Here is a 22,918-nt window from a genome sequence, read left to right as displayed (position 1 = left end):
CTTCTCCTTGTGTCTCGGCTGGATCTACTGGGGTGGAGTCCAGGTCCGCTCGAAACCGGGCAACTTTGTCCGCGAAGAACTGGACATACTCCTCAGCCTTACCCTGTAGGGAGTCCCCCGTCTCCCTCCTATTTAGGAGGGAGCGGGTTATCCTAAACAGGGTGGCTGGGCGGGACTCGGCGGACGCTACCAAGGAAGCAATATATGTTCTTTTTGCTGTTCTTAAAGTCCGAATGTACTCCTTGGTGCATGCTGTTAAAAGTGCCCATTTCGACTCGGACCTATCGGACCTCCACGAGTGTTCTAGGCGTCTCCTCCGGCGCTTTACCTCCCGGAGTTCCTCAGTAAACCAAGGAGGTCTCCGGGGGCCGCTGACCCGGAGGGGCCGTAGCGGCGCAATCCGGTCTAGAGACTCCGAAGCTGCCGAGTGCCAGGCAGCGACGAGAGTCTCCGCCGAACTGTGGGCGAGGGTATCAGGAATAACCCCAAGCTCCGTCTGGAACCTAGCAGGATCCATCAGTCGCTTGGGGCGGAACCAGCTGATCGGTTCCTCCTCCCTACGGTGGGGGTTTGGCCTCCGGAAGTCTAGCCTCAGTAGGTAGTGGTCTGACCACGACAGGGGTATGATCTCATTACCCCTCAGACCAAGATCGTAACTCCACTGCTCCGAGAGGAATACGAGGTCGAGCGTGTGACCCGCTGAATGAGTTGGGCCTCGAATTACTTGAGTCAAGCCCATGGCTGTCATGGAAGCCATGAACTCCTGCGCTCCATCAGTGTTCACCGAGCGAAGGCAAGTTGAAGTCCCCCAGAACTATAAGTCTAGGGAACTCAACTGCTAGCTCGGCTACTGACTCGAGGAGCGAGGGGAGGGCTGCTGCAACGCAGTTGGGAGGCAGGTACGTAAGCAGCAGACCCACTTGACCCTTGAGGTCCAGCTTCACCAGCAGGGACTCACACCCGACAAGCTCCGGAGCAGGGATCCTACGAGGTACTAAAGACTCCCGGACTACAATAGCCACACCGCCACCCCTTCCCTGGGCTCTCGGCTGGTGTATCTCAACGCACATCTCAACGAGGGGGACTCCTCCCTCCATGCCCAGCCATGTCTCAGTAATACATGCCAGGTCTGCGCCCTCATCAGTTATCAAGTCCCGGATGAGGGGGGCCTTATGAACGACAGACCTGGCATTTAGCGACAGCAGCCTGAGACCAGGGTCCTGAGTACTCGCGCCATCTGACTTTGGAGTGGGACTCCTAGGGCCGGAAGGAGGGATCTCTATAACACAGCGAGCCCTCCTTCCCCGATGATGGCCTGCCCTAAAGTCCCCGCCATATCTGCCTCTCCCTGTTATGACCGCAATGCTCCGACCCTCTCCCGTGGATATAGTCCCCCCAACCACCCCGGTGGCCCCCGCATACCCCGCCAGGTCCTCCGAATCACTCATACCCAAGCTCTCACACAAACAGTCCTCACTAAAAAGTTAAAAACACCAATACAACTATATAGTAATAAAAAGTGAGATCATTCATATCATCCCAAACAATCCCATGCACTCAACATACCGATTAAAAGAAATATAGAAAAAAGTTGCGCAGTTCGTAATAGTCCAAAGGTGCCTTCCACCTCTCCTGAGGAGGGTAGCACCTTAATGGGAGCTCCGCTAAGGAGGCCAATATCGTCCAAAGGAGGGGAGGATGGGGGACAAGGTGGATCTGGGCAGCAGCTGTAACAGGGGGAGTCAAGGGGCTAACCATAGTGGAGAAAGTCTGATGGTTGCTGAAGGAAATATTCCTTTGGGGCCTTTCAAGACTTCATTCCCACATTGCACTAAACCATGGTTTGCTTCTGGTTAGCCCAAAGTGGGAACCAGCCCTTGTGACTTGGTGCTATTTGTGAACACAGAGCATGATTTATGGTCACAGGGATCCCTGCAAGCATTTTCCAGATCGACCAGATCCTCTTTGAGGCACAAGATTCTCATTCCCTCTTTGCAGCTGCAGGTTCAGGCAACTGTTCCCTCTCTGGGATCCCTTCCTCCCCCCCGCCCCCCACAAGAGTCTCCCCTGTGTAGGAATGGCAGAAGGAAAGATGGAAGGGTCTCCGTCCTTCCGTTTCTTTGCGACTCCTTCTTTTCTCAATCTCCCTTGGGATCCTCTCCTCCCTTTTCCAGATTCCCTTTTCCTGGGGAGATTCAGGGGCTCCATCCTGGGGGGGAAATGCAGGGATGCTGGTCGAGGGAAGGGAAAAGGGCAATTACTGATGGGGACTTTTTTCCCTTGGATGCTTGGGAGGAAATGGGGGTGTCAGTGCCTGTGTCAAAGTCCCTGCAGGGAGGGGGGGTCTCTGTCTATCTTCAGGACTCCCCAAACCATCCTCCTGTCTGTCTTTCAGGCCTTCACACATGGCAGCAGATGCTTGGCTGTGAGCTCCGAGGAGACGGGAGGAAAGGAGGATTTTGGCAGTATGGCTACGAAGGGAGGACCTTCATCACCTTTGACAAGGAGACCCTCACCTGGGTGGCTCCCGTCCCCCAGGCCCAGATCACCCAGAGGAAATGGGATGCTCTTTCACCACAAAATCAGTACTTCAAGTCCTACCTGGAGGAAATCTGCATTGAGTGGCTGGAGAAGTACCTGTCCTATGGGAATGAGACACTGCAGAGGACAGGTGAGCATCTGGATCTAGGCTGGACTTTCCTCCTTTATGGCTGGATCTCTTGTACACATTCAGCCCCTTTGGGTCCCTGGTCTTTAGCCTGTTTGCTCTGGTGGGAATCCCCCTCCTCCTCTTCCAGCCCCTCTTGCATGTAGACCCCTCCTCACCCCTAGGTCTACCTCTCCCCCTTGGGATCCTTCATCCCTCCAGGATCAGCTGGATGAGAATAGGATCAATGGGAGAAATCCCCCCCCACTAATGATTGCCCACAGCCCCTCCTGCCTGGGGAGGACCCTCTCTCTCTTCTATTGGCATCAACCTCTCTCTGCCCCCCCACACTTTCAGAGACAAAATCTCTTTTCCCTATAGATCCCTGTGAGATTCCCTTTGATCTCCCTTCCTCTTAAAATTGGGGTTGTGTCCCTTGGAAAGAGGCCTGGAGCAGCCTCAGATTCAAGGGAGCAGAAGAGGAGGCAAAAAGTAGGGGGAATCTTCTGTGTGGTTGTTGTCTTGAAAGGGAACTTAAAAGACCATCTCCACTTTCCCTCCCCTGAAGGGAGCAGTCCAAGATGACTCAGAGTTCAAAGCAGCCAGAGAGGAATTTCCTTGGAGCCTCAATTGGCTTCCCTGGGAAGGACTCAAAATCAGGAGTTCTTCTGGTTGAGCCTTTTCCAGATCTGGATAATTTCCTAAAACTCTTGGAGAGGCTGCAAGTGTGGAATGTGAATCTTTGGGTTAAAACTAAGTGGGGGGAGATTTTCCTGCCCCTCCAAGTTTCCCATCCACCTTCCAGTCTCTGGAGGGGCGCAGAGTTAATTCTGGGGGTGCCATTTCTGCAGAGACCCCAAATGTGATGGTGAGCAGCAGGAAGGAGGTGGCAGATGGGATGGAGACACACACCTGCCGCGTGGAAGGCTTCTACCCCAGGGACATCGATGCCTCCTGGAGGAGGGATGGGGAGGTATGGCTGGAAGAGACCTTCCATGGGTCTGTGGCCCCCAACGCGGATGGGACCTACCACTACTGGCTCAGCATCCGGATCGACCCCAAAGAGAGGAGCCGCTATCGGTGCCACGTGGAGCACGACGGCCTGCAGGAGCCTTTGGACGTGGCCCTGAAGAGTGAGAGGCTGCAGGGAGGGGAAGGCTGGGCTCTCTGGCAGGCTGGAGGGTGGTGGGAGAGAAATCTGACCCCAGCTGTGTCCAGATGTGAGCATAGCTGAGCTTTCATCCATTGGTCCTTCCAGTGTTTGAGGCTGGAGAAGCTGCAGGGACCAGACCGTAGAACTGACTTCAGGTGATGGATAGGACAGAATCCCATTCCAATACTTGGCCGATCCTGATGAAATTCCCTATTTTACTTCCACTAATAAAATGCAAACACTGAAACTGAAGAAAAAAGTATGCAGATCTGCCCAATTCCACTCAGAATCATGACTTATTGGGGCAGCCTATAAAAAGAATAACAAATGTTTGTTTTATTGTGTTGGAGAAGTTTTTGTTTTGGAAGCTGCTATGAGTCAGAAGGTGGCAAAGGGCTGTTTTTGAGTGGAAAAGCCAAAGATGAATTCAGTTGCCTTAATGCTGGGCTGGTGTGAGAAGGCGGCAGCATCCTGAGGACACGTCCTCTAACAACGGATAGCAAGGCGCCTTCATGTTACTTTGAGAAGGACCCAAAAATGAGCCCATGGAGTTTTGAATTTGGGGTATTTCCAGCTTTCACTTCTTTAGGTCTCTTCCCTGGTTGGGAAGATTGTTTGGGCTTCTCCTTCCATGATCTGCTCTTTCTCCCCATTCAGAACCAACCAATTCAAAATCCAACCTGGGGCTCATCATCGGCTGCGTTGTGGCTGCTCTTGTCCTGGCGTGTGCGATTGCTGGGATCCTGGTATTCTTCAGTAAGTATATTTTTTGGGGAGGGGGGTGATGGAAGGAAGATGGGGAGATTCCCCCCCCCCAAGTCTCTCCCTTTGGGGAGCTTCTTCTGGGCTTCCTTCTGTCCTGTTTTCCCAGCCCTCTTGGGGAGCATCTGAGATCTCTGCCTCTTGCTGGGACTCCAGTCTCAATTCAGCTGAGTCTGAGATTCGGGCAGTCCTGTCTTCTTCTGAGTTGGGAAGAGGCATCCCAGTTCCTTTGTCCCTTTCAAAGGCTTTGGTCAGAGAGCAGCAGAGAAGGATTTCCATGGAAACCTTCCTCCCCTCCCAGCTGCTCCTTCTGCTTCCCCCAATTCCCCTCCATCCATCTCGGAGGCAGCAGGTCTCTCTTGGGGCAAATCAGGAAATATATTTGTATTTTGAAGTTCTTTCTGTCTTGGTTGATGGGACTAAGTGACAGTGAAGCATCTGGAGTTCCTCCTCCTACAGAGGGAGAGTTTGGATGATCTCTGGTGGATTCTTTTGAGCTTTCACTGATTTTTATTCTTGCAGAAAAACGTCAAGATGACTACAAAGCAGCACCAAGTGAGTGATTTGTCCTCTTTCCATCTAATCTCTAACTTAGAGTAGGGACCAGAGGCTCCATTATTTGAGAGGGACGTGTGTATGTATGTGTCTTCCTCTTCATGCTAAGAACCAGGCTGGGGAAGTTGGGCCCCCTTTTCCTTACAGCCAGGCTATTAGTGGAAGTGGAGTCCTCTAGGAGAAACATCTGGGAGAAGGAACCTTCAAGAAGAGGAGAAGACACAGGTGGTGGAAGGTCCCTCTGACTGAGGACGTGCTCTGTTCCCCAAGTAGGCCGAGAGGAAAGGCTTGGCCAAATGAGAGTCAGAAGCTCCATAAAATTAGGGATGAAAAGGGAGCATTTTAAGGCAAAAGGAGCTTTGGGAGATGCCAGCTGGATCTCCTCTTGGTCTCCTGTCCCAAAGGCTCACAACTGGTTACAAAAATAAACTTTGAATCCATCTGTATCTTTTTAGGCCAGCTCTGCCTTCTGGCTTTGTATGATGTAAATAATAAATTTTAATAATTCTTTCCAATGCCTTTTAACCAAAGCAGTTTGATCCAAACTCTCTCCATGTTATTTGTGCATTTTTTATTGTGTGGGAGAGAGAAAGGGAAGGAGGCAGCTGGAGTCAGAAAGAGCTGAGCTTCCTAGAAGGAGGGAGAGAGACAGACAGACAGACAGACATCCTCCCTCATCCCCTTTTTCTTTCTTTTCCAGCAAGTGTCAGAGGACCCATCAGTTCAGACCAGGGTAAGTTGGAGGGAGCAGCTGCTGCATGAGCCATTCTGACCCTTTACAAGACTTTGAGGGGGGATGAGGGGATGAAAAGAGGGAGAGGGTCCCACTTTTAAAAGCTCCCCCAATTCATCCTCCCTGGGGTCCCTCTGAGTCCGGTTCTGGTGGGATAATAAGAATAACTGCACCCACTTTGGCTTAGTGCTGAGGGCTCCAGGTGAGACTCTTGACTTCTACTTAGCCATGAAAGCCGGCTGGGTGTCACAAAATCCACTTTCCTTGCACTGGTTGATTCTGCAGAGGAGAAGAAGGGAAACTCTCCCTGTTGGATTCAGGCAGGGGAGGCAGCCCAGAGTCTGCATGGTGGAGCCTTGGCCCCCTTTGGAGGAAAAGGGCCTCAATTCACAGAGGGGAAATAGGGAAACAACCCGTGAGGCCATCATCCCCAGTGGTTAGAGACTCCTCTGGCGGCATAGCTGAGACCTGGATGACTGTGGAAGGGGGAGGGGGGCACTCTCAGAGATGTCCCCATCCAGTTTAATGATTGGCGCCAACCGATAGCCCACTGCAGGGGAAGTGGGGTGCAGTGGTCATCTGAGAATCTCTTCTGGCACTCAGGATGCTCCCACCTCACATGTCTGGTTGTGAATTTTTCTTTCTGAATCTGGGCTCAGGGGAACAATTGGGCTTGTTGCTTCTGTACCAGCCTCTTTCCTGCCTCAGCTGCTGGAGGCCCTTTCAGGGCTGGCATGGAGTTGCCCAGGATTCTGGTCCTGGGAGATTTCAATCTGATGGGGGGAATCTGGTTTTTATTTATCGTTTTAAATATTCCACATGGCATTTGATTGGATTTTACCGTCAGCTGCCTAGAGTTACCTGGGCAAGATGGATGACACAGAAGTTTAGTGATAAACAAGAAAACAAATCAAAAGTCTGATGTCCTCAGAGAGGTTCATGAAGCTGCAGAGGTTGAATGGAGAAGAGAGAGATTTGTCCTCCTCAGAGGATCCAGACAAGGCAGAGACTCACTCTGTGTCTTTCTCTCCAATGCAGGAAGCAGCCGGGTCATTTAGCAGCCTCCTCCCAGGTGAGTTTCCCCTTGTGGGGGGCTGCATGGGGGGGGGGAGGAGAGGGAGGAAGAGCTTTGAAGTCAAATGACCAGTTGATGATGAAGATACTTTGGGAAATTCTTCTTCTGTTCCTCTCAAACATTGCAAGGGAAGGAAGGGATGTGGGGGAGAGGCGTTGGGGCTCTGGGGAGGGGTCTGCCTGCCCCCAAACTCTTACCCAGAAAGCCCAGACTGTGGCCAGGCCCCTCTCAGGATCTGACTGTCCTGGATCAGGAGCCTCAGAGAGCTGCAAGGAGGAGATCAGAGTATCCTCAGTGCGAGGGGAGGGAAGGGGCAGAGGAGGGGCTTCTTGAGGGTCCTGCCAGTCACTGATGGAGAGGGGGCTTCTCTCCCCTCCTTCATCCCATCTGGGAATCCCTCCCTCCGGATGCTGAAGGGAAGACCTGGATCTCTGCAGGACGTAAGGATCCATTTATACTTGTCTCTGGACTAAAACTGGATTTGTGTATCTGAGGGGGGGGGGATATTGATATGTGTTATATAACTTGTGAGGCAGGTTCTCACCCACCTTCAGAGCCAGTCCCAGCCCAGCCCCTCCCCCTCTAGTAACTGGACTATGTGCTCCTTCCTCTTGGCTCCCTCCCAGACTGACCCTGCCTGCTTTTCCCCTCCTCTTGGCAGCCCCAGTGGACAGTCCCAGCAGGAGGAGAGAGGAGTGGACAGTCCCAGCAGGAGGAGAGAAGAGAGACAACAGGATCGACCTCCTTCTGAATTAGGCCGGACTCTCAGGAGTCCTTCAGGGCCTTCCTGCACGCTGGAACCAGGGTGGATTTTTGGTCTTTCATGATCACTTTTAGCATGGGATCAGTAACCGTTTTTAATTTAATTGAGGAATAGAGGAGGAAAGAGAATCTTATGTGTTTATAATCGTAGGATCGAAAGGATTCAACTTGGATTTACTAGATATTATTTTATTTATAGCCTGCCGAAGGTATTGAACATGTCCAACACACCTTCCTCCTCCTATTTTCCCCACAACGACAACCCTGTGAGGTGGGCTGGGCTGAGAGGGATTGACTGGCCCAAGGTCACCCAGCTGGCTTTCATGCCTGATGCAGGACTTGAACTCACAGTCGCTTTCTACCTTGGTGTTTCACCACTAGGCAAAACTGCCTTGTATAACTTTGTAACAGCTCTGTAATATAGCTTGATGCAGCCATATTGTTATTTCCGATGACCTTTAATGGGCTCCTGATTGACAGGTTTTAGAGAAGGATTTGTGGAGAATGTGGGGAGGAGTATGATGAAGAGTTGCTACTTTTACTTTAAGGGAGAGTGATAAACTGTTAATCTCCATCATACTTGCTTGGGCTGAATGGAGGTTTTTCCGCACATTTTTATTTAAATCCCTATTAATTGTATAATGAAGGCCTGTCAATCGGGTGGCCCACGGGCCGGATACATCACATGCAGGCCACTCTCACCCCAGCTCTGCAAAGGCAAAAACGTCGTGATATGTCACAATCCAGCATGCAACACAATCAAATTTGACACCCCTAATATACCGTATTTTTGAAGTATAAGACCCACCTTTTTCCCTCACAAAAGAGGCTGAAAATCTGGGTGCGTCTTATACACTGAATACAACATTTTTTGCCTCCTGAAACCCCCCCCCCCTCCTTCACCAAAATGGCCCTCCATAGCCTTTAGGAGGCTTTCAGAGAGCTCCCGGGGGCTGGGGACGGCAGAAATGAGTAAAAATGGCCCATTTTTTGCTTAATTTTGCCCCCCCCCCCCAGCACCCTACAAACCCTGCACTCTACAAGCCTCCTAAGGGCTATTCATGCCCTTTTTTTGAAGAAAAAAAACGGGCCTGTTTTCACAAAAAACGGGCCGTTTTTGGGAGGTTTGCAGAGTGCAAAAACATTTTTTTTTAAATTTGCCTCTTCAAAACCTGGGTGCATCTTATACTCCGAAAAATACAGTAATGTGCAATAGGATCTTCAAAAAAAAATTTCTTTTAAAAAATAAATGTGCATTCTGAGATTAAAATGGTTAATGTATTTCAATTTTAAAAAAAATTAAACTTGACCATATATTTGATCATCCAAGTTTGAGAAATAGTCAATATAACAAGTGTAGCATTCAAACACTCAAATGTTTCCCGATCGTCATTGATGGATTTTCATGCTATAGAAAAAGGGAACATGAGGTGGATTGCACAGCCATGTTGCAGAAAATGACCTGACTTAGACGCCTGGAGATCAAGGAGAAGTTTATTGGCAGCCAGGTGCAGAAAAACTAGTCAAAGGGTGGTATTGCAAATTCTGAACGACCTTCATCATCGGAACTCACATTCTTATACGTTCTCAAAGGCAGCGCAACACGGAAACACTTAACTTATTTCTTATTGGTTACCTTGAGGAAAGAAGCCTTATAAGTAGATATTGTCTTACTTCTCCTTTTGTCTTGGGCCAGAGGTGCTGACTCCGTGTCTCTGAACGAACTTCAGCTGAACTCTGTGGTTTTGGGCATTTGACATTTTCCTGTTTTTGTACATGACTTACAAGCAGGCTTTTCTCTCCCTTCTGCCACGTCTTACTTTTATACTTTAATTCACATTTTTATCCTGCTTTAGCCAGGCTGCTACTTCCTTAACAATTGTACATATATTCTAAATTTGCCAAAAACTTACTTGCTGTAAATAAATGTTTTTGTTTTCTTCCTTGTTTTCTTCCTTTGTTTTCTGCACAGCAATAACTGAAAGACTTGCTGGCCGGAGTTCATGCGCGCACCACAAACCAGAAGTTCATTTCCTGGCAAGCGCATGTCCCCTGGGCAGCTCCTGTTCCTGATCACGGCCCTGACGAGCGTGCATGTGTGCAAAGTGCTCCCTTTTCGGCACTCGGTGCGGAAAAGGTTTACCATCAGTGGTCTAAATGCTATTTTGCCATTGCTATTCTTTCACTTAAACCTATTGCTAAGCTAGCACTGCAATCTCCAACTCATTACATTTTCATAGAGGAAAGTTAAAAAAAGGAAACTTTCCATCAGTTTAAGCTTCAATCCAGGTGGCTTCCTGGATATGGTTTTGCACTCAAAGTTCTAAATGGCCATTTCCAACACTGATTCTGAATGCATCTGAGCCTCAGCCTCAGTCAAGCTGTAAGCAGGCAAGAGTTATTTACATTTATGGCCTTCAGGTTCAGTGCAGAATGTTAGCCTAACGTTACCTCTCTGCTATTTGGCACAAGGGCTTCCTCAAGAGAATCTTGGAGCAGAGCACGATTGAAAGCTTTTTTTAAAAAATAAGTTTTTGTATCTGGGGACACCTCTTGCTTATTTGGTTTGTTATTGGCTTCAAAAGATGGTCAACTCTCCAGAGAGGGAGAGCAGCGAGAAAAGAAATCCCTACAGTCTTCATAATTGTAAGGGAGAAAAGTGAAGCCCATCATAACTCCTCTGCAGAGGCAGAGCTGTAGCTGAGCCCGTAAACAAAACCTGGTTATGTGATTTGAAACTCTTCTAAAATTTCTCTGGGAGGGGCAAATGTAGTGACTTTCCAAGATGCGATGATGAAAGAAGCTTGCAACAGTGGCTAATTAATGCCCAAGTACTTGACAAACCTAAAATAGCTCCCTTATGAGTTAGAGCTCTTTAATGTCTCCATTAAGTCTTATGATTAAATTAATATGAAACACAGAAATCAAAACAAGGCTAACTTTCCACACAAACTCTGAAGGCCCTAATGTAAATATTTCCTCACTTGGGGGGGGGGGGAATTAGTGTCACTAGATAATTTGAGACTGGACTTCTGGTTCCCATGTTCCCACAGAGCAAAACAAGTCATATCCTGTCACTTCAAAATATGGTTTGCCAGAGAGAATAAAGGGTTGAGTGCAAAGGGACCGGTATTTCTTCCTGTAAGAATAACAGAATTTGGAGATCTTCTATTCCAACCCCTGCTCAGGTAGGAAACCGGATACGATTTCAGACAAATAGTTGTCCAATCTCTTCTGAAAAACGTCCAGTGTTAGAGCACCCAAAAGAGCCCAAAAGCACCCCTGTAGGAAGTTGAAACCCACTCCTCTCCTAGGAAAGTGAAATATTCTGGGAAATATTGAAAAGGCAGAATATTATATTTCCTGGATAAGAAATGGAGAAACATGTTTTTGGGCAGGAAACAGACTCCCTCTTAATAGCTCCCACCTGTTTCAATGAGCCCTTAAAGCCTGAGCTAGTCTACTCTATATAACAAAGGTAGGATTAGCCTTCTACAGAAACTCACCACATGGCATCTGGGAACTCAATGAAGCTTGGGACTCGAAAGACACACAACCTAGTTAGCTCAGACACTCCCACCCCCACCCCGCTCCTGGGAGTCTGACAATCAATCAGAATACATTTCTTACACAGGAACAGGAAACAGGTGGGGCCGAACAGAGTATAAAAACCCCAGAAACTCTCAATAAGCCCTCCCCCTCTTTTTCTTCCTGAAATATCTGGGAGCATGTGATCCCCCTTTTCTGTTCAGGAGCTCAAGCCATGTGATCCTGTCCACCATTAAACCATCTTTCCAAGCAGCCTCCATGTTCCCAGTGTCTTTTTCCCCACTTGGAACTGAACCTAGAAGGACATTTCTTTCAACACTCCAAAGAGCCCCTTTCCATTTCCTTTCCCCAAATAGGAGCTTTGCTTTTGGGTAGTGCTTTGTGTGCTGCAGCCTCTCTTGATTTCCTTGTTCCCATCCTGCCAAGTCCTCTCTTTGTTTTACGGAAAGGTTGGGGGGGGGGAGTCCCAGAGCTTTCCAGATGTATTGGATAACAACTTTCACCCTCTTACCATTTAGGGGCACTGGCTGGGGATAGAACCATTGAAGCTCTTGCAGATGTGAAAGAGGGACACTATTAAGACACCTCAGCCGGAGGGGTTACTAATTAGAACTCTACTCTACAATCTGTGGGAGCCAGGTGTGTGCCTGCTAAGCGTGGGAAAATCCACCGCTCCTTTCCCACGGGGCGGGGCACTCGGTGCTCTCTTCGCACCATCTTCGGGACTTGCGCGCCCGGAGAGACTCGCCCCGCCCCAACTCTGCCAAGAGGGGAGACCAAGAAAAGGCCCCCTTATCCCACCCCCAGTTCCCGCAGCCTCTGCGGTCGCCTGAAATCCATCGGGGCTGCCCGGTCTGGAAGTCCTGGCTGCGCTCAGCGGCTCTGCGCCGAGGAAAGGGGCGGGGCCGAATCTTTCTGGCCCTGCCTCCCTAGAGAAGCATACAGCAGCACGTTCTACGTCGCGCGGAACCGCCCCCTCCACCGCCTCCGAACAATCATGCGCAGAAACAGCAGCAGAGAAGAAACGGAGCATGCGCGAGGAAACATTCCCGCTGGGAACTTCCAGGCGGTTTTTTTTTTCATTTAAAAGAATGCCAGGGATGCGCGCGGGTAACCGTTGATTGCGACGTCACCCGGCGGAACGACGCTTGCGCGCAGTAACGGCTGCAACGGCTCCCTCCGAGCTGAGGGAAGCTGTACTTTTACCTCAGTGGGGCTAGAGTCTCTTCGTAAAGCTGCTAAGGCTTTCTACGTTGCAGAAGCTTCGGAACTGACTCCTATTTATTTTGATTTATTTTTGCTATAAGTAGAAAGAGCAACAATTTCTGTTATTTAACCATAGATAAAATGAATCCCATATTTCAAAATCTTTAGTGTCTTCCTTCTCTTTCATTTCAAGCATTAGTTTATCCATTTCTGCACATTCTGGTATTTTATTTATTATCTTCTCTTCTGTGGGGATCTCCACACCCTTCCAATGTTGTACAAATATAATTCTAGCCACCGTTAACACATGTAGTTTCCCCGAAAATAAGACTTCCCCAGATAATAAGCCCAATCAGGCTTTTGAGCGCATGCGCTAAAATAAGCCCTCCCCTGAAAAGAAGCCCTCCCCAAAATATGTAAATGCATGTGCAGCCGGTTCCCGCCATTTCCTCTGGTTGGTTGCCCCACAAACAACAGGAGGTGAGGCGAGGCTGGAGGGTGGGAAGGGAAACATGTCCCATGTGCCCCACATGCCCTTACCTAACGGCCGCTCCTGCAACCCCAGCCACCGCGCTCCTTCTCTCACGCTAATGGCCACTGCAAAAAGAGCAGCAGGCCCAGCGACGTACAACACAGCAGCGGCCATGAGGTGACCATGCTCACCTCCTCCTGCACCTCAAAAACAAGAAGACCTCCCTGAAAATAAGGCCAGGCGTTTATTTTGGGGGTCAAAAGTAAATAAGACCCTGTCTTATTTTTGGGGAAACAGTATATTTTTGGGGTATGATACCCAACAGAAATATTGGGACACGTGATCAAAATTCAGATGCTTGGCAACTGACTCCAATTTATGACGGTTGCAGTGTCCGGGGGTCATGGGATCCCCTTTTGCGACCTTCTGACCAGCAAAGTCTATGGGGAAACCAGATTCCCTTAACATCTGAGTTACTAATTTAACAACTGCAGTGATTCACTTAACAACAGCGGCAAGAAAGGACGTTAAAATGATGCAAACTTCACTTTAACAACTGTCTCGCTCAGCCCCATAAATTTTGGGCTCAGTGGTAGTCGTAAGTCGAGGATACCTCTGCTTCTGGCGGATGCTCTTCCCCCATTTCGAAACTCTTTTCTTTTTGAGTTTAAATCAGCAACAAGATCCCTGACAGAAGCCAAGAACAGACGTTCCCTTAGAAAAACTTTTTCCCCTCTTTTGGAGATTCGGATTCAAGCGAAAGGCAGGGACAGATCACAAGTTGTAACTGGTTATAGGCTTCTGCCAGATTGCAAAACAAGCAGCTAAGGAGAAACCAAGGGCTCCTGTTTCCTTCAGGAGGACTCCAGAGAAGACCCGGATTGTTCAGACTTTTCTTGAAATCCTAACATTGGGCGGGTGCAGCTTTTTTTCAGGCTTTACCTGGCTTTTACTGGCAAGCCAGAAGGGAAAAGGCAACTCCCCTGGGATTAAGTCAGTGGTAGTGGGATTCAAAAATATTTTATTACTGGTTCTGTGGGCGTGGCTTGGTGGGTGTGGCAGGGCAGGGCGTGGTGGATGTGGCTTGGTGGGAGTGGCAGGGAAAGGATACTGCAAAATCCCCATTTCCTCCCGATCCTCTGGGACTTGGGAGGCAGAGAATAGATGGGGACAGGGCCAGGCAGAGGTAGCATTTATTGGTTCTACAAACTATTCAAAATTTCCGCTTCCAGTTCTCCAGAACCAGCTGAATTTCACCCCTGGAGCAAAGATGTTGATGGGGCCTGGAATAAGCTCACATATTTGGTGCCCAGGATGTCAATCAAATGTCCGGTGTAATAGGGTAGGAATGTTTCTCCTGCAGGAGAGAGGAGTTGATGTAGGACCTCAATCAGAAAAGGCAACTTACACACACACACACACACACACACACACACACACACACACACCGTATTTTTCAGAGTATAAGATGCACTTTTTTCCCTCAAGAAAGAGGGTCTTATACACTGAATACAGCATTTTTGGCCTACCAAAACCCCACCCCCTTTGCAAAAATGCCCATGCATAGCTTTTAGGAGGCTTCCAGAGTGCTCCTAGGGGCCAGGGAGGGCAAAAATGAGCGAAAATGTGCCGTTTTTTGCTTGTCCCCCCACCCCAGCCCCAGGAGCATTCTATAAGCTTCCTAAAGGCTATGCATGCCCCTCTTTTGGACAAAAACGGGCCTGTTTTCGTGAAAATCAGGCCTTTTGGGAGGTCGGCAGAGTGTAAAAGCCTATTTTTAAAATTTGCCTCTTCAAAATCTTGGTGCGTCTTATACTCCAAAAAATACGGTACTTCAAGTTGTACCTCTGTTTTTGTGAAATGCAAGGGAACCTTGAACTCCTGCCCTGACTATGGAAAGAATGGGGCAGCCCCTCAGGAGGGGAGAAAAAAAGCTGCTGGAATTGGACACTGAAAGGGTTGAATGGGGAGTTTGGAAGATCCAGGGCCTCTCTGTATCTCTTTTCATCCTGGGACACAGGACCCACCCTGGTTAAATCCAACCGGCAGATACAAAGAGGACAGGATCTCAGAGCAAATGGCTGAAGTCTCCAGAATGCCACATTCTATGCAGGCAGGAGCTGCTCCGTGGCAGGAGGAAACCCAGAGGGGCATCAGACGGATTGAGGGAGAATGTCAAAAGGAGCAGCAGAATTTTAAAGACTGAGGTCAGGTCTGTTAAAGACCCTCTGGGGACCGTTATTTTCTTTTCTTTAGTGTTTGTGGTGTGAATCTGGCCCTGGTGACTATTTGGAGCAGGGCCGTCTTATCAGCATTCTGGGCCCCGGGAAAAGGAGTGTACTGGGGCCCCTACGACAACTACTCACAGGAATAAAAATGTAAACGGTCGATAAAATTAAACATATATTTTCACGTTAGTATTAATTTTAGAAATGCATTAAATGTAATATGTTGCTGTACTTATATGATACAAGGTGCATTGAAGGGTTAACATAAACAGATTCATATGGAGCCCTTGTGCTCGTGGGGCCCATGAGGAAGGGCACAACAGGCTGTTAAGACAGCTCTCATTTGGGGTTCATTTATCCTGCAGCACAGAGAACGATTGAACTCCGCACCAACTCACCAATCACCGCCAGGATGAGGAAGAAGAAAGCGCCAGTGAGATACAGCTTGTCTGGACCGAAACGTTTGAGCATCTTCCAAAAAGTGGCCTTGTCTTCTTTCCGGGACTCCTCTGTGCTTCGCCCTCCTGCCAGGATCCCCCAGAGGAGCTGGGAGAAGCCCACCGCCCCATAGATTGCCAGCCACCAGGACCAAGCGGCCGAAGAGACCAGGAGGGGAGGGTCCCCAAGCCAGTGTCTCACCAACAGGTACAAAGGGGGCAGGATGCTGACAGCAGCCACCGTAGAAGAGGACATCGGGGAGGCCCCACCCACGAGAGCAGGCCCCTGACCCCCCAGAGAACCAGCAGGCGCAGAGCGGCCTCCAGCCAAGCCGCTGGGACCCCCAGGGGGACCATGGGGGGGCCCCATCCAGCCAGCAGGGAGAGCAGGATTCGGTCGCAGAGAAGCAGGGGAACGGCCTGAAACACGACAGGGACCAGCATCTTGCTGACAGGCTCTGGGGAGAGAGGGAAGGATTACCGGTTATCTGAATTGGAGGATTATAGATTGAAGAGGAGGAGGAGGAGGAGGAGGAAGAGGAGGAGGAAGAGGAGGAGGAGGAGGAGGAGAGGAAGAAGGAGAAGAAGAAGAAGAAGAAGAAGAAGAAGAAGAAGAAGAAGAAGAAGAAGAAGAAGAAGAAGAAGAAGAAGAAGAAGAAGAAGACGACTGCCTCCCAATGTTTTACCACCCAAGATCCGGCATCTAATCAGCTGACTTCCCACCAAAGGATTCCATGGCTGCAGCCTAGCTGTCAATATTCCGAGTGCAGGAAATCTCGGGACAATTTCGGAAAAGGTCACATTGACACTAATTTTGGCTTCTTGGGTTACAGGGCCACTTTCTGGTTATTTTAATTTGAGATGCCTTCTGCCGTCCCAGGAGCAGCCTGGCACTGCTGGTGAAGGCTGAAATCAGAATAACGGAGTGGGAAGGGACCTTGTAGGTCATCTAGTCCATCCCCCTGCTCAAACAGGAGCCCCTCTACCATTCTAGACCAATGGTCGTCTAGTCCTTTCTTAAAAACCTCCAGGGACGGAGCAGCACAACTTCTGGAGGCAAGTCGTTCCACCGGTTAATGGTTGGGAGACTGTCAGGAAATTCCTCCTTAGCTCTAGGTTGCTTCTCTCTCTTTTCAACTTCCTTGCGAAGAAGCCCCAGAGCTCCGGCAGAAGCCTCGGAATACCCAGATGGCTCCTTTGGGCTAGTAAAGGATTTCAATCCCGCTCCCATCCTCCTAAAAAGGATCCCAAAAGCTTCGATCCCGCGCAAAGCAGGACGAAACGCCTCCGGGTTAGTTCTTGGCAGGGCAGGAAATCGGGGATCGCTACTCAGCTGCTTAAAGGAGGAGGTGGACTGCGCTCCCCCTAATCCGCGCCCAACAGGAGCAGCCCTGCTGGATGGGAGTGATGGGGAGTGGAGTCCCCCGCACACCCGGAACCGCTCGATTGCCCCGATGAATGCAACCCTCCGCCCTTTTTCCAGCCTTTCACCTTTCGGCCGCGGCTGGGAAAGTCCTTCCATGGGGGCCCTTTGGTCCTTCTTGATCCGAAGGCTCGTTTTAGAGCCGGGCTGGGCTTCCCTCTGACCCCGAAGCTCCCCGCACCCACCGCCTCCTCCTCCTCCTCCTCCTCTGCAGAGCGGAAAATCCCCCAAGGCGGCTCTTTTGCTTTCGGTTTGCGCCTCCTGGTGAAAGTCCCGGTGCCGTCGGCTTTTTTCTCTGTGTTGCCTTGGTTGCTCCTGGGCCAATTCAAAGCGCTGCTCATCACCCATCAGGCCTTTCGTGGGGGAAGGCCTGGATCCTCGAAGGACCCCCATCTCCGGTCCTCTCTCCCATCGGGAAGAGCAAATGCACCCTAGATCCCCTGCAGCCACCCCAGCCTCCTGCCCTCTCAGTTGTGTCCTCTGGAACAGGCGTCTCCAACCTTGGCCCCTTGAAGCCTGGAGGACTTCAACTCCCAGAATTCCCCAGGCAGCAAAGCTGGGAATGGAAGCAAAGTTGACTGGGGGATTCTGGGAGTTGAAGTCCTCCAGGCTTCAAGTGGTCAAAGTTGGAGACCCCCAGTAATATCACCTGCTGGGAGACATTTTAACAGATTAACAGATGGAAGGGACCTTATAGGTCATCTAGTCCATCCCCCCCTCAAGCAGGAGACCCTACACCATTTCTGACGAATGGCAGTCCAGTCTATTCTTGAAAGTCTCAAGGGATGAAGCTCCCATAAGTTCCCAAGGCAACTTCTGTTCCATGGGTTGATTGTTCTCACTGGCAGAAAGTTCCTTCTGATTTCTAGGTTGAATCTCTCCTTGATCAGTTTCCATCCGTTTTTCCTTGTCCAGCCTTCAGGTGCTTTGGAAAACAGCTTGACCCCCTCCTCTCTGTGGCAGCCCCTCAAATAGTGTAACAATGCTCTCATGTCTGCCCTGGTCCTTCTCTTCACTAGACTAGCCATGCCCAGTTCCCGTAACCGTTCATCGTATGTTTTACTCTCCAGTCCCCTAATCATCCTGGTTGCTCTTCTCTGCACTCTTTCTAGAGTCTCATTTTTTTTTTTATAGTGTGGTGAGGGAAACTGGTTGCAATATTCTAGGTGTGGTCTTACTAGGGCTTTACAGAGCAGTATTAGTAGCTCCCTTCATCTTGATCGTATCCCTCTGTTAATGCAATTTAGGATGGCATTTGTGGGACCCACCATCCAAAAACCTCACAGTCCAACCCTCTGCTCAAGCAGGAGCCCCTATAGCAGCAAAGCTGGCTGGGGAATTCTGGGAGTTGAAGTCCTCCAGGCCTAAAGTGGCCAAGGTTAGAGACCCCTGCTCTGGAACATCACCTGCCCAGGGGAGACCCTTGTGGGACCCACCCTCCAAACGCCCTTTTAAGGCCTCACAGTCTTCCCCAGAGTAGGATTGGGGCGTCTTTGGAGCCCCCGTGGATTCCCCCCTCCCCCCACCGAATGTTGCTCTTTTAACACCAAATGTTGTCCCTTTTAAGTTTGCTTCCAACAACAGGTAGTCCTTGACTTACAATGGTTCATTTAGTGACCGTTCAAAGTTACAACAGGACTGAAAAAAGTGACTTATGATCCCTTTTCACAAGTTTGTTTGTTTGTTTATTGGATTTATATGCCGCCCTTCTCCCAAAGGACTCAAAGATGGAACAAGACGGCCTTTGTAGATCATCCCCGGGATCACGTGATCAAAGTTCAGACTCATGGCAAGTGGTTCATATTTATGACCGTCGCTGTGTCCCAAACTCACCTGATCCCCTTTTGTGACCTTCTGACTAGCAAAGTCAGTGGGGAAGCCGGATTCACCCAACAACCAAGTTACTGGCTTATCAATTGCAGTGATTCACTTAATGACTGGGGCAAGAGAGGTCGTAAAATGGGGCAAAACTCACTTAACAAATGAGGACACTTAGGAACAGAAATATGGGGCTCAATTGTGGTCGTAAGTCGAGGACTACCTGTATTCTAAGCTGCCCAGAGTTTTTGTTCAGTTTTGTGTCGCTTGGGAAATTGTGCTCACCTTCCCCCACTCAGAAACTCTCCTGTTATTCCAGATTTGCTTCCGTGTGTTGTCACTTCCGGGCTACTTGGGCCGTTTTTTGCCCTCCAGAGGCTCCAGGGAAGCCTCCTGAAGCCTCTGCAGGGCCTCCGGTGGGCGGGGGGAGGCTATTTTCGCCCTACCCAGGATCCTAGAAAGCCTCTGGAGCCTGGGGAGGGCGAAGAACGGGTCCATCGTGTGCCAAAAGCGGGGAAATGGCAGGGTCGTGTTCACATGTGTGAGGGGAGTGGGGGGTTATGGGCCCTCATGCATGCAGAGGGTTGTGCCCATAGAATTATGGGTGTGGACACGCCCACGCATGACCCTCCCCAGCGCTCCCCCACTTTTGGCACACAATGGGAAAAAGGTTAGCCATCACTGGCCCACATCATATCTGACAAATGGCAGCCCAATCTCTTCTTCCAGATGCCCTTTTAAGATCTCCCCCCCCCTTGAAGTTGACAGAGCGCCAGTCCCTCAATGCCTCCAGGAGTGTCACAAAGTCACACATGCATTTGCAGACTGTTTTCAGCGGTTTCGTAAAAGCCTTGTGCAACTTCAGCAGCTTGTTGGCTCAAGGAAGGAGAAAGGAATTCAGCATCTCAAGTCCCATCGCATTCCCATTGTTCTTTATTTATGTTGCCTCCAAAGTGAAAATTCGGAAAAAAGAAAACCGTAATCTTAAAATCAACCACGTCCCTTGTGACTCAGAGAGGATCTTTGGAAGGTGGAAGGAGAATGGAAGCACTGGGTACCTTCTTAGCTGAAAAAATACACGTGGGATGGGAGATCATATTCCCTTCTTGGCTAGAAAAGCAATGCCAGTTCTTTTTTTTTAATCACCTCCCAAGGAATAATGTGTATTCCTTTCAACAAAATTGAATAAAAATAATAACATTACAGCCTCAACCTTTGCCTTTTGCAAACTTAATAAGTGTTAGCCATTTCTATAACAACTTTTTCTAATCAACAAAATCCAAACTGAAGGTATCATGTTTTTCTATCTTGAGAACAAAGTCCAGAAACGGTTTCCAACTAGAAACAAAACTGGATATATTCTTGTCTTTGATTAAAGCACTTAATCTGGCCATTCTCACTGCTGTTGATGTGGAAAAATAATGAAGTTATTCTGTTTTTAAAAAGATCATCGTTAAAAGAAAGCTATTTTTTCAAGTTCTTTGCTTATTACTTCTAAAAAATACCTATCTGATTTAATTTTTATATTCCTTTTGAGAATCCTGTGTATTAAACCATGAATCTTTCTCACTCCAATATTTTAAATTTCTGTGCAATTTTTAACAAATCATTTTATTATTAATCAACAGGAAGGAAAGATTTGATGTGATCAGCAATGCAGCCCCATTGCTAGTTCCCCAGTTCCTTGAGATCTCCAAGCCTATTCACACAACCATTATTTTCAAGGACTTCTGGAAAGAGATCAAGGATGGTGATCACAGCAGAAAAAGCCCTTCTCCTGGATCCCACTACATGTGACTCCTTAACAACCAAGACCCACAACTTGCCTCTTCTGCTAGAACTGATGGGGTGGACGGATGTGATTGGAAGAGGGGGTCTCATTCCACAAAGGGCTTCAAAGGTCAAAAACAGGACCCTGAATTGGACCCAGAAGCAAAATGGCAATCAACGCATCTTGTGGAGCAGAGATTTAAGGTGTATCGTTCTTGTGGGGCATAATAACTGCCCACATCACCAATTTTGTACTAGCTGAAACCTTCCAGATGCTCTTCTAGGGCAGCCCCACGTAGAGCACACTTGAGTAGTGCATCCGGGATGGTTATATACATTTGACTAATATATCAATAAACTCTGGGCATCCCTAAGGAAGGAGTCTGGAGAGGCAGGGGGTGCATATCTGGGTCAACCAGGGTCCTCCCCAGATGAGGCATGTGGGGGAGGGCTGTGCCTGAGAAAGAGGCCCCAGAATGCTTGGGCAGGGCAGCTCCCTCCCCTTCCTCTGATTTTCATAGGCAAAGGCTGTCCTGAGCGGCTTCAGTCCGTCTCCTGTTTGGCTCCTTTCCAAAATCCTGGCTCAGGAACCAGCCTCTCATTTGCCAGGGATTCTCCTGACCCACAAAGGCCAGATTCACACATTAGACATAACTGAGTCAATAACGCACCTAAGAGATACCTTTCCATAACCTCCTCACATTGGGTTACCTGCAACCTTGGTGAATTTTACCTTCTGGGACTTGTGTGTATTGTCTGTGGATCCCATTTGCATGAAATGCTACATCATAAACCGACCAGTCGATTAAAGCAGACAAAGGTTTTACGTCTGCTGTGAACCCAAAGAGAAAAGGGAGGACCTGAAGGGGAGGCTCATCCTGCAGACGGCCAGTTTCCAGGGACTCCCCAGGAATCGGAAGGTCCCCCTAATGGCCTCGGCCTTCTTCAGGGGGTAGAAATACAGACGGGTGAAAGGGAGGCAGAAGGTCCCTCGGTCAGCCAGAGCCTCCGTTGGGATCTGCTTTCCCTGCAAGGGCAGCCAAGAAGTCAGGCTGGAAGGAAGGAGGAAACTTTAAGCTGTTTATTTCTGCAGAAATAGAGAGTCTCCCCTTTGGGTCAAAGGTACAAATCTAGCATGTTGTGTAAAATACGGCTCAGATATTCACACAGAAAGTTTGTTATTTAGAAGAAATCTACGTGAATTCTTTCACAGGATTAGTGTTCACAGCTGCTCAATTACGTTTGTCCTTTTGGGCACAAAATTACATTTGTTGTACTTAAGAGAGTGAAACCTTCCTATTCTATCATTGTTAGGAATCGCCTGTCGCAGGTCTGTAGTTGATCTTTGTCCGTCTCACAAAGAAGCCAGCAACTTTTTTTCCAATTGGTTTAGCTTGGCCACTCGCCAGCTTCCTCTGGATTGTTGCATTGTTGATTGCCCATGGTGAGTCTTCCTTTGCCTGCAACTTCAAGATCGGGGAGGCTGATTGAGGATTGCGGCTAAGATGGCCTGGAGCTCTGCGCCCCTCTGGCTCCTGGTGCTGCTGGCGATCGCCCAGTGGGAGAGTTCCGTTGGTGAGTCTCTTTGGGGCCTTTTTCAGCCCCTTTTTCTTCCAGGGACTTTTTCTCTCTCCTCCCCCCCAAAGTTTATTCCCAGAAATAGAATCCTGCTTCGGTCCTCTTTCTAGTCCGCTCCCCCTCCCCACTTTGGCCATTTTGAGATTAGGTCCCAAAGCCTGGATGGGACTCTGCTGCCTCCCCCCCCCCACTTCCCCAGGAGAGCCCCTCTGGGAACAGGACAAGGGTGGCCTCTCCAGACCTCCGTCAAGTCTATCTGGGCGCCCCCAAGCTCAGTCCTTTCCCTCCCCCAAAGCGGAGATTGTGGGAAAGCGGCGTTTGCAGGTGATCAGGTCAGTTCACAAACATCCTGGCTGCCTTCGCCCAACCCCTCCGCCTGGGTCCTCTTCCCTGCCTTTAGCTGGGATTCGTGGCTCTTGGGGGCTTCTGGTGCTGGGAGGACCCGGCTTGTTTCTGGAATCGGTTCCGTGTCTTGGCAGAGGCTGCTGCAGTGGAGCGATCCGGGCTCAGATTGTCCTGTGAATGCAGCAGGATGAGAGTCTGGAGAGAAGCGCTTCTTAAATCATCTTCCTAAAGATTCCTCCTTCCTGGTTTTCCGTTTTTTTTCCTGCTAAAAAACTTTGATGTTCCTTGATCAGGACTTTGCATGTCAGAAACTGAAATCCTTTTGTATGTTTATCTTGGATTCCCCAGAGGGTTTAAAGGTGACAAGATCCTCCAGACAAAGACTGAATTTAGGGAGAGGATCCC

General features: G+C 49.3%; 3 protein-coding genes and 1 long non-coding RNA gene across 10 annotated transcripts in view; 2 read left to right on the top strand and 2 right to left on the bottom strand.

Moving 5' to 3' along the window:
- Positions 1-8,503, top strand: part of LOC116503386 (H-2 class I histocompatibility antigen, Q9 alpha chain-like) — a 504,076-nt gene extending 495,573 nt beyond the window's left edge. Inside the window, exons 8-9 of one of the 2 annotated variants that reach the window (XM_032209780.1) lie at positions 6,889-6,922; positions 7,584-8,503. In XM_032209780.1, the coding sequence (XP_032065671.1) occupies positions 6,889-6,908 (20 nt within the window). In that variant the 3' untranslated portion in view covers positions 6,909-6,922; positions 7,584-8,503. Of the gene's footprint in view, positions 1-6,888; positions 6,923-7,583 lie in introns of those variants that run through there. The other variant, XM_032209772.1, reaches the window with a different exon arrangement.
- Positions 1-22,918, bottom strand: part of LOC116503374 (major histocompatibility complex class I-related gene protein-like) — a 556,717-nt gene that overhangs the window by 281,395 nt on the left and 252,404 nt on the right. The gene's annotated exons all lie outside the window — the stretch shown is intronic.
- The window catches only part of LOC116503392 (H-2 class I histocompatibility antigen, Q9 alpha chain-like), a 76,273-nt gene that overhangs the window by 39,605 nt on the left and 13,750 nt on the right, over positions 1-22,918 (top strand). For 2 of the 5 annotated variants that reach the window (XM_032209787.1, XM_032209788.1), the window contains exon 3: positions 2,396-2,671. In XM_032209787.1, coding sequence (XP_032065678.1) covers positions 2,396-2,671 — 276 coding nt within the window. Of the gene's footprint in view, positions 1-2,395; positions 2,672-3,498; positions 3,970-4,457; positions 4,557-5,084; positions 5,118-22,068; positions 22,166-22,918 lie in introns of those variants that run through there. The other 3 variants (XM_032209790.1, XM_032209789.1, XM_032209786.1) reach the window with 3 other exon arrangements.
- On the bottom strand, positions 14,215-17,154 carry LOC116503463. Its single transcript, XR_004254706.1, has 3 exons — positions 17,071-17,154; positions 15,541-16,037; positions 14,215-14,271 (listed from the first exon to the last, which is right to left on the bottom strand). It is a non-coding gene; the product is annotated as an uncharacterized LOC116503463 (long non-coding RNA).

The sequence above is a fragment of the Thamnophis elegans genome, chromosome 2, assembly GCF_009769535.1.
Source record: "Thamnophis elegans isolate rThaEle1 chromosome 2, rThaEle1.pri, whole genome shotgun sequence".
NCBI lineage: Eukaryota > Metazoa > Chordata > Lepidosauria > Squamata > Colubridae > Thamnophis > Thamnophis elegans.
This window is presented reverse-complemented; position numbering and strand designations above follow the sequence as displayed.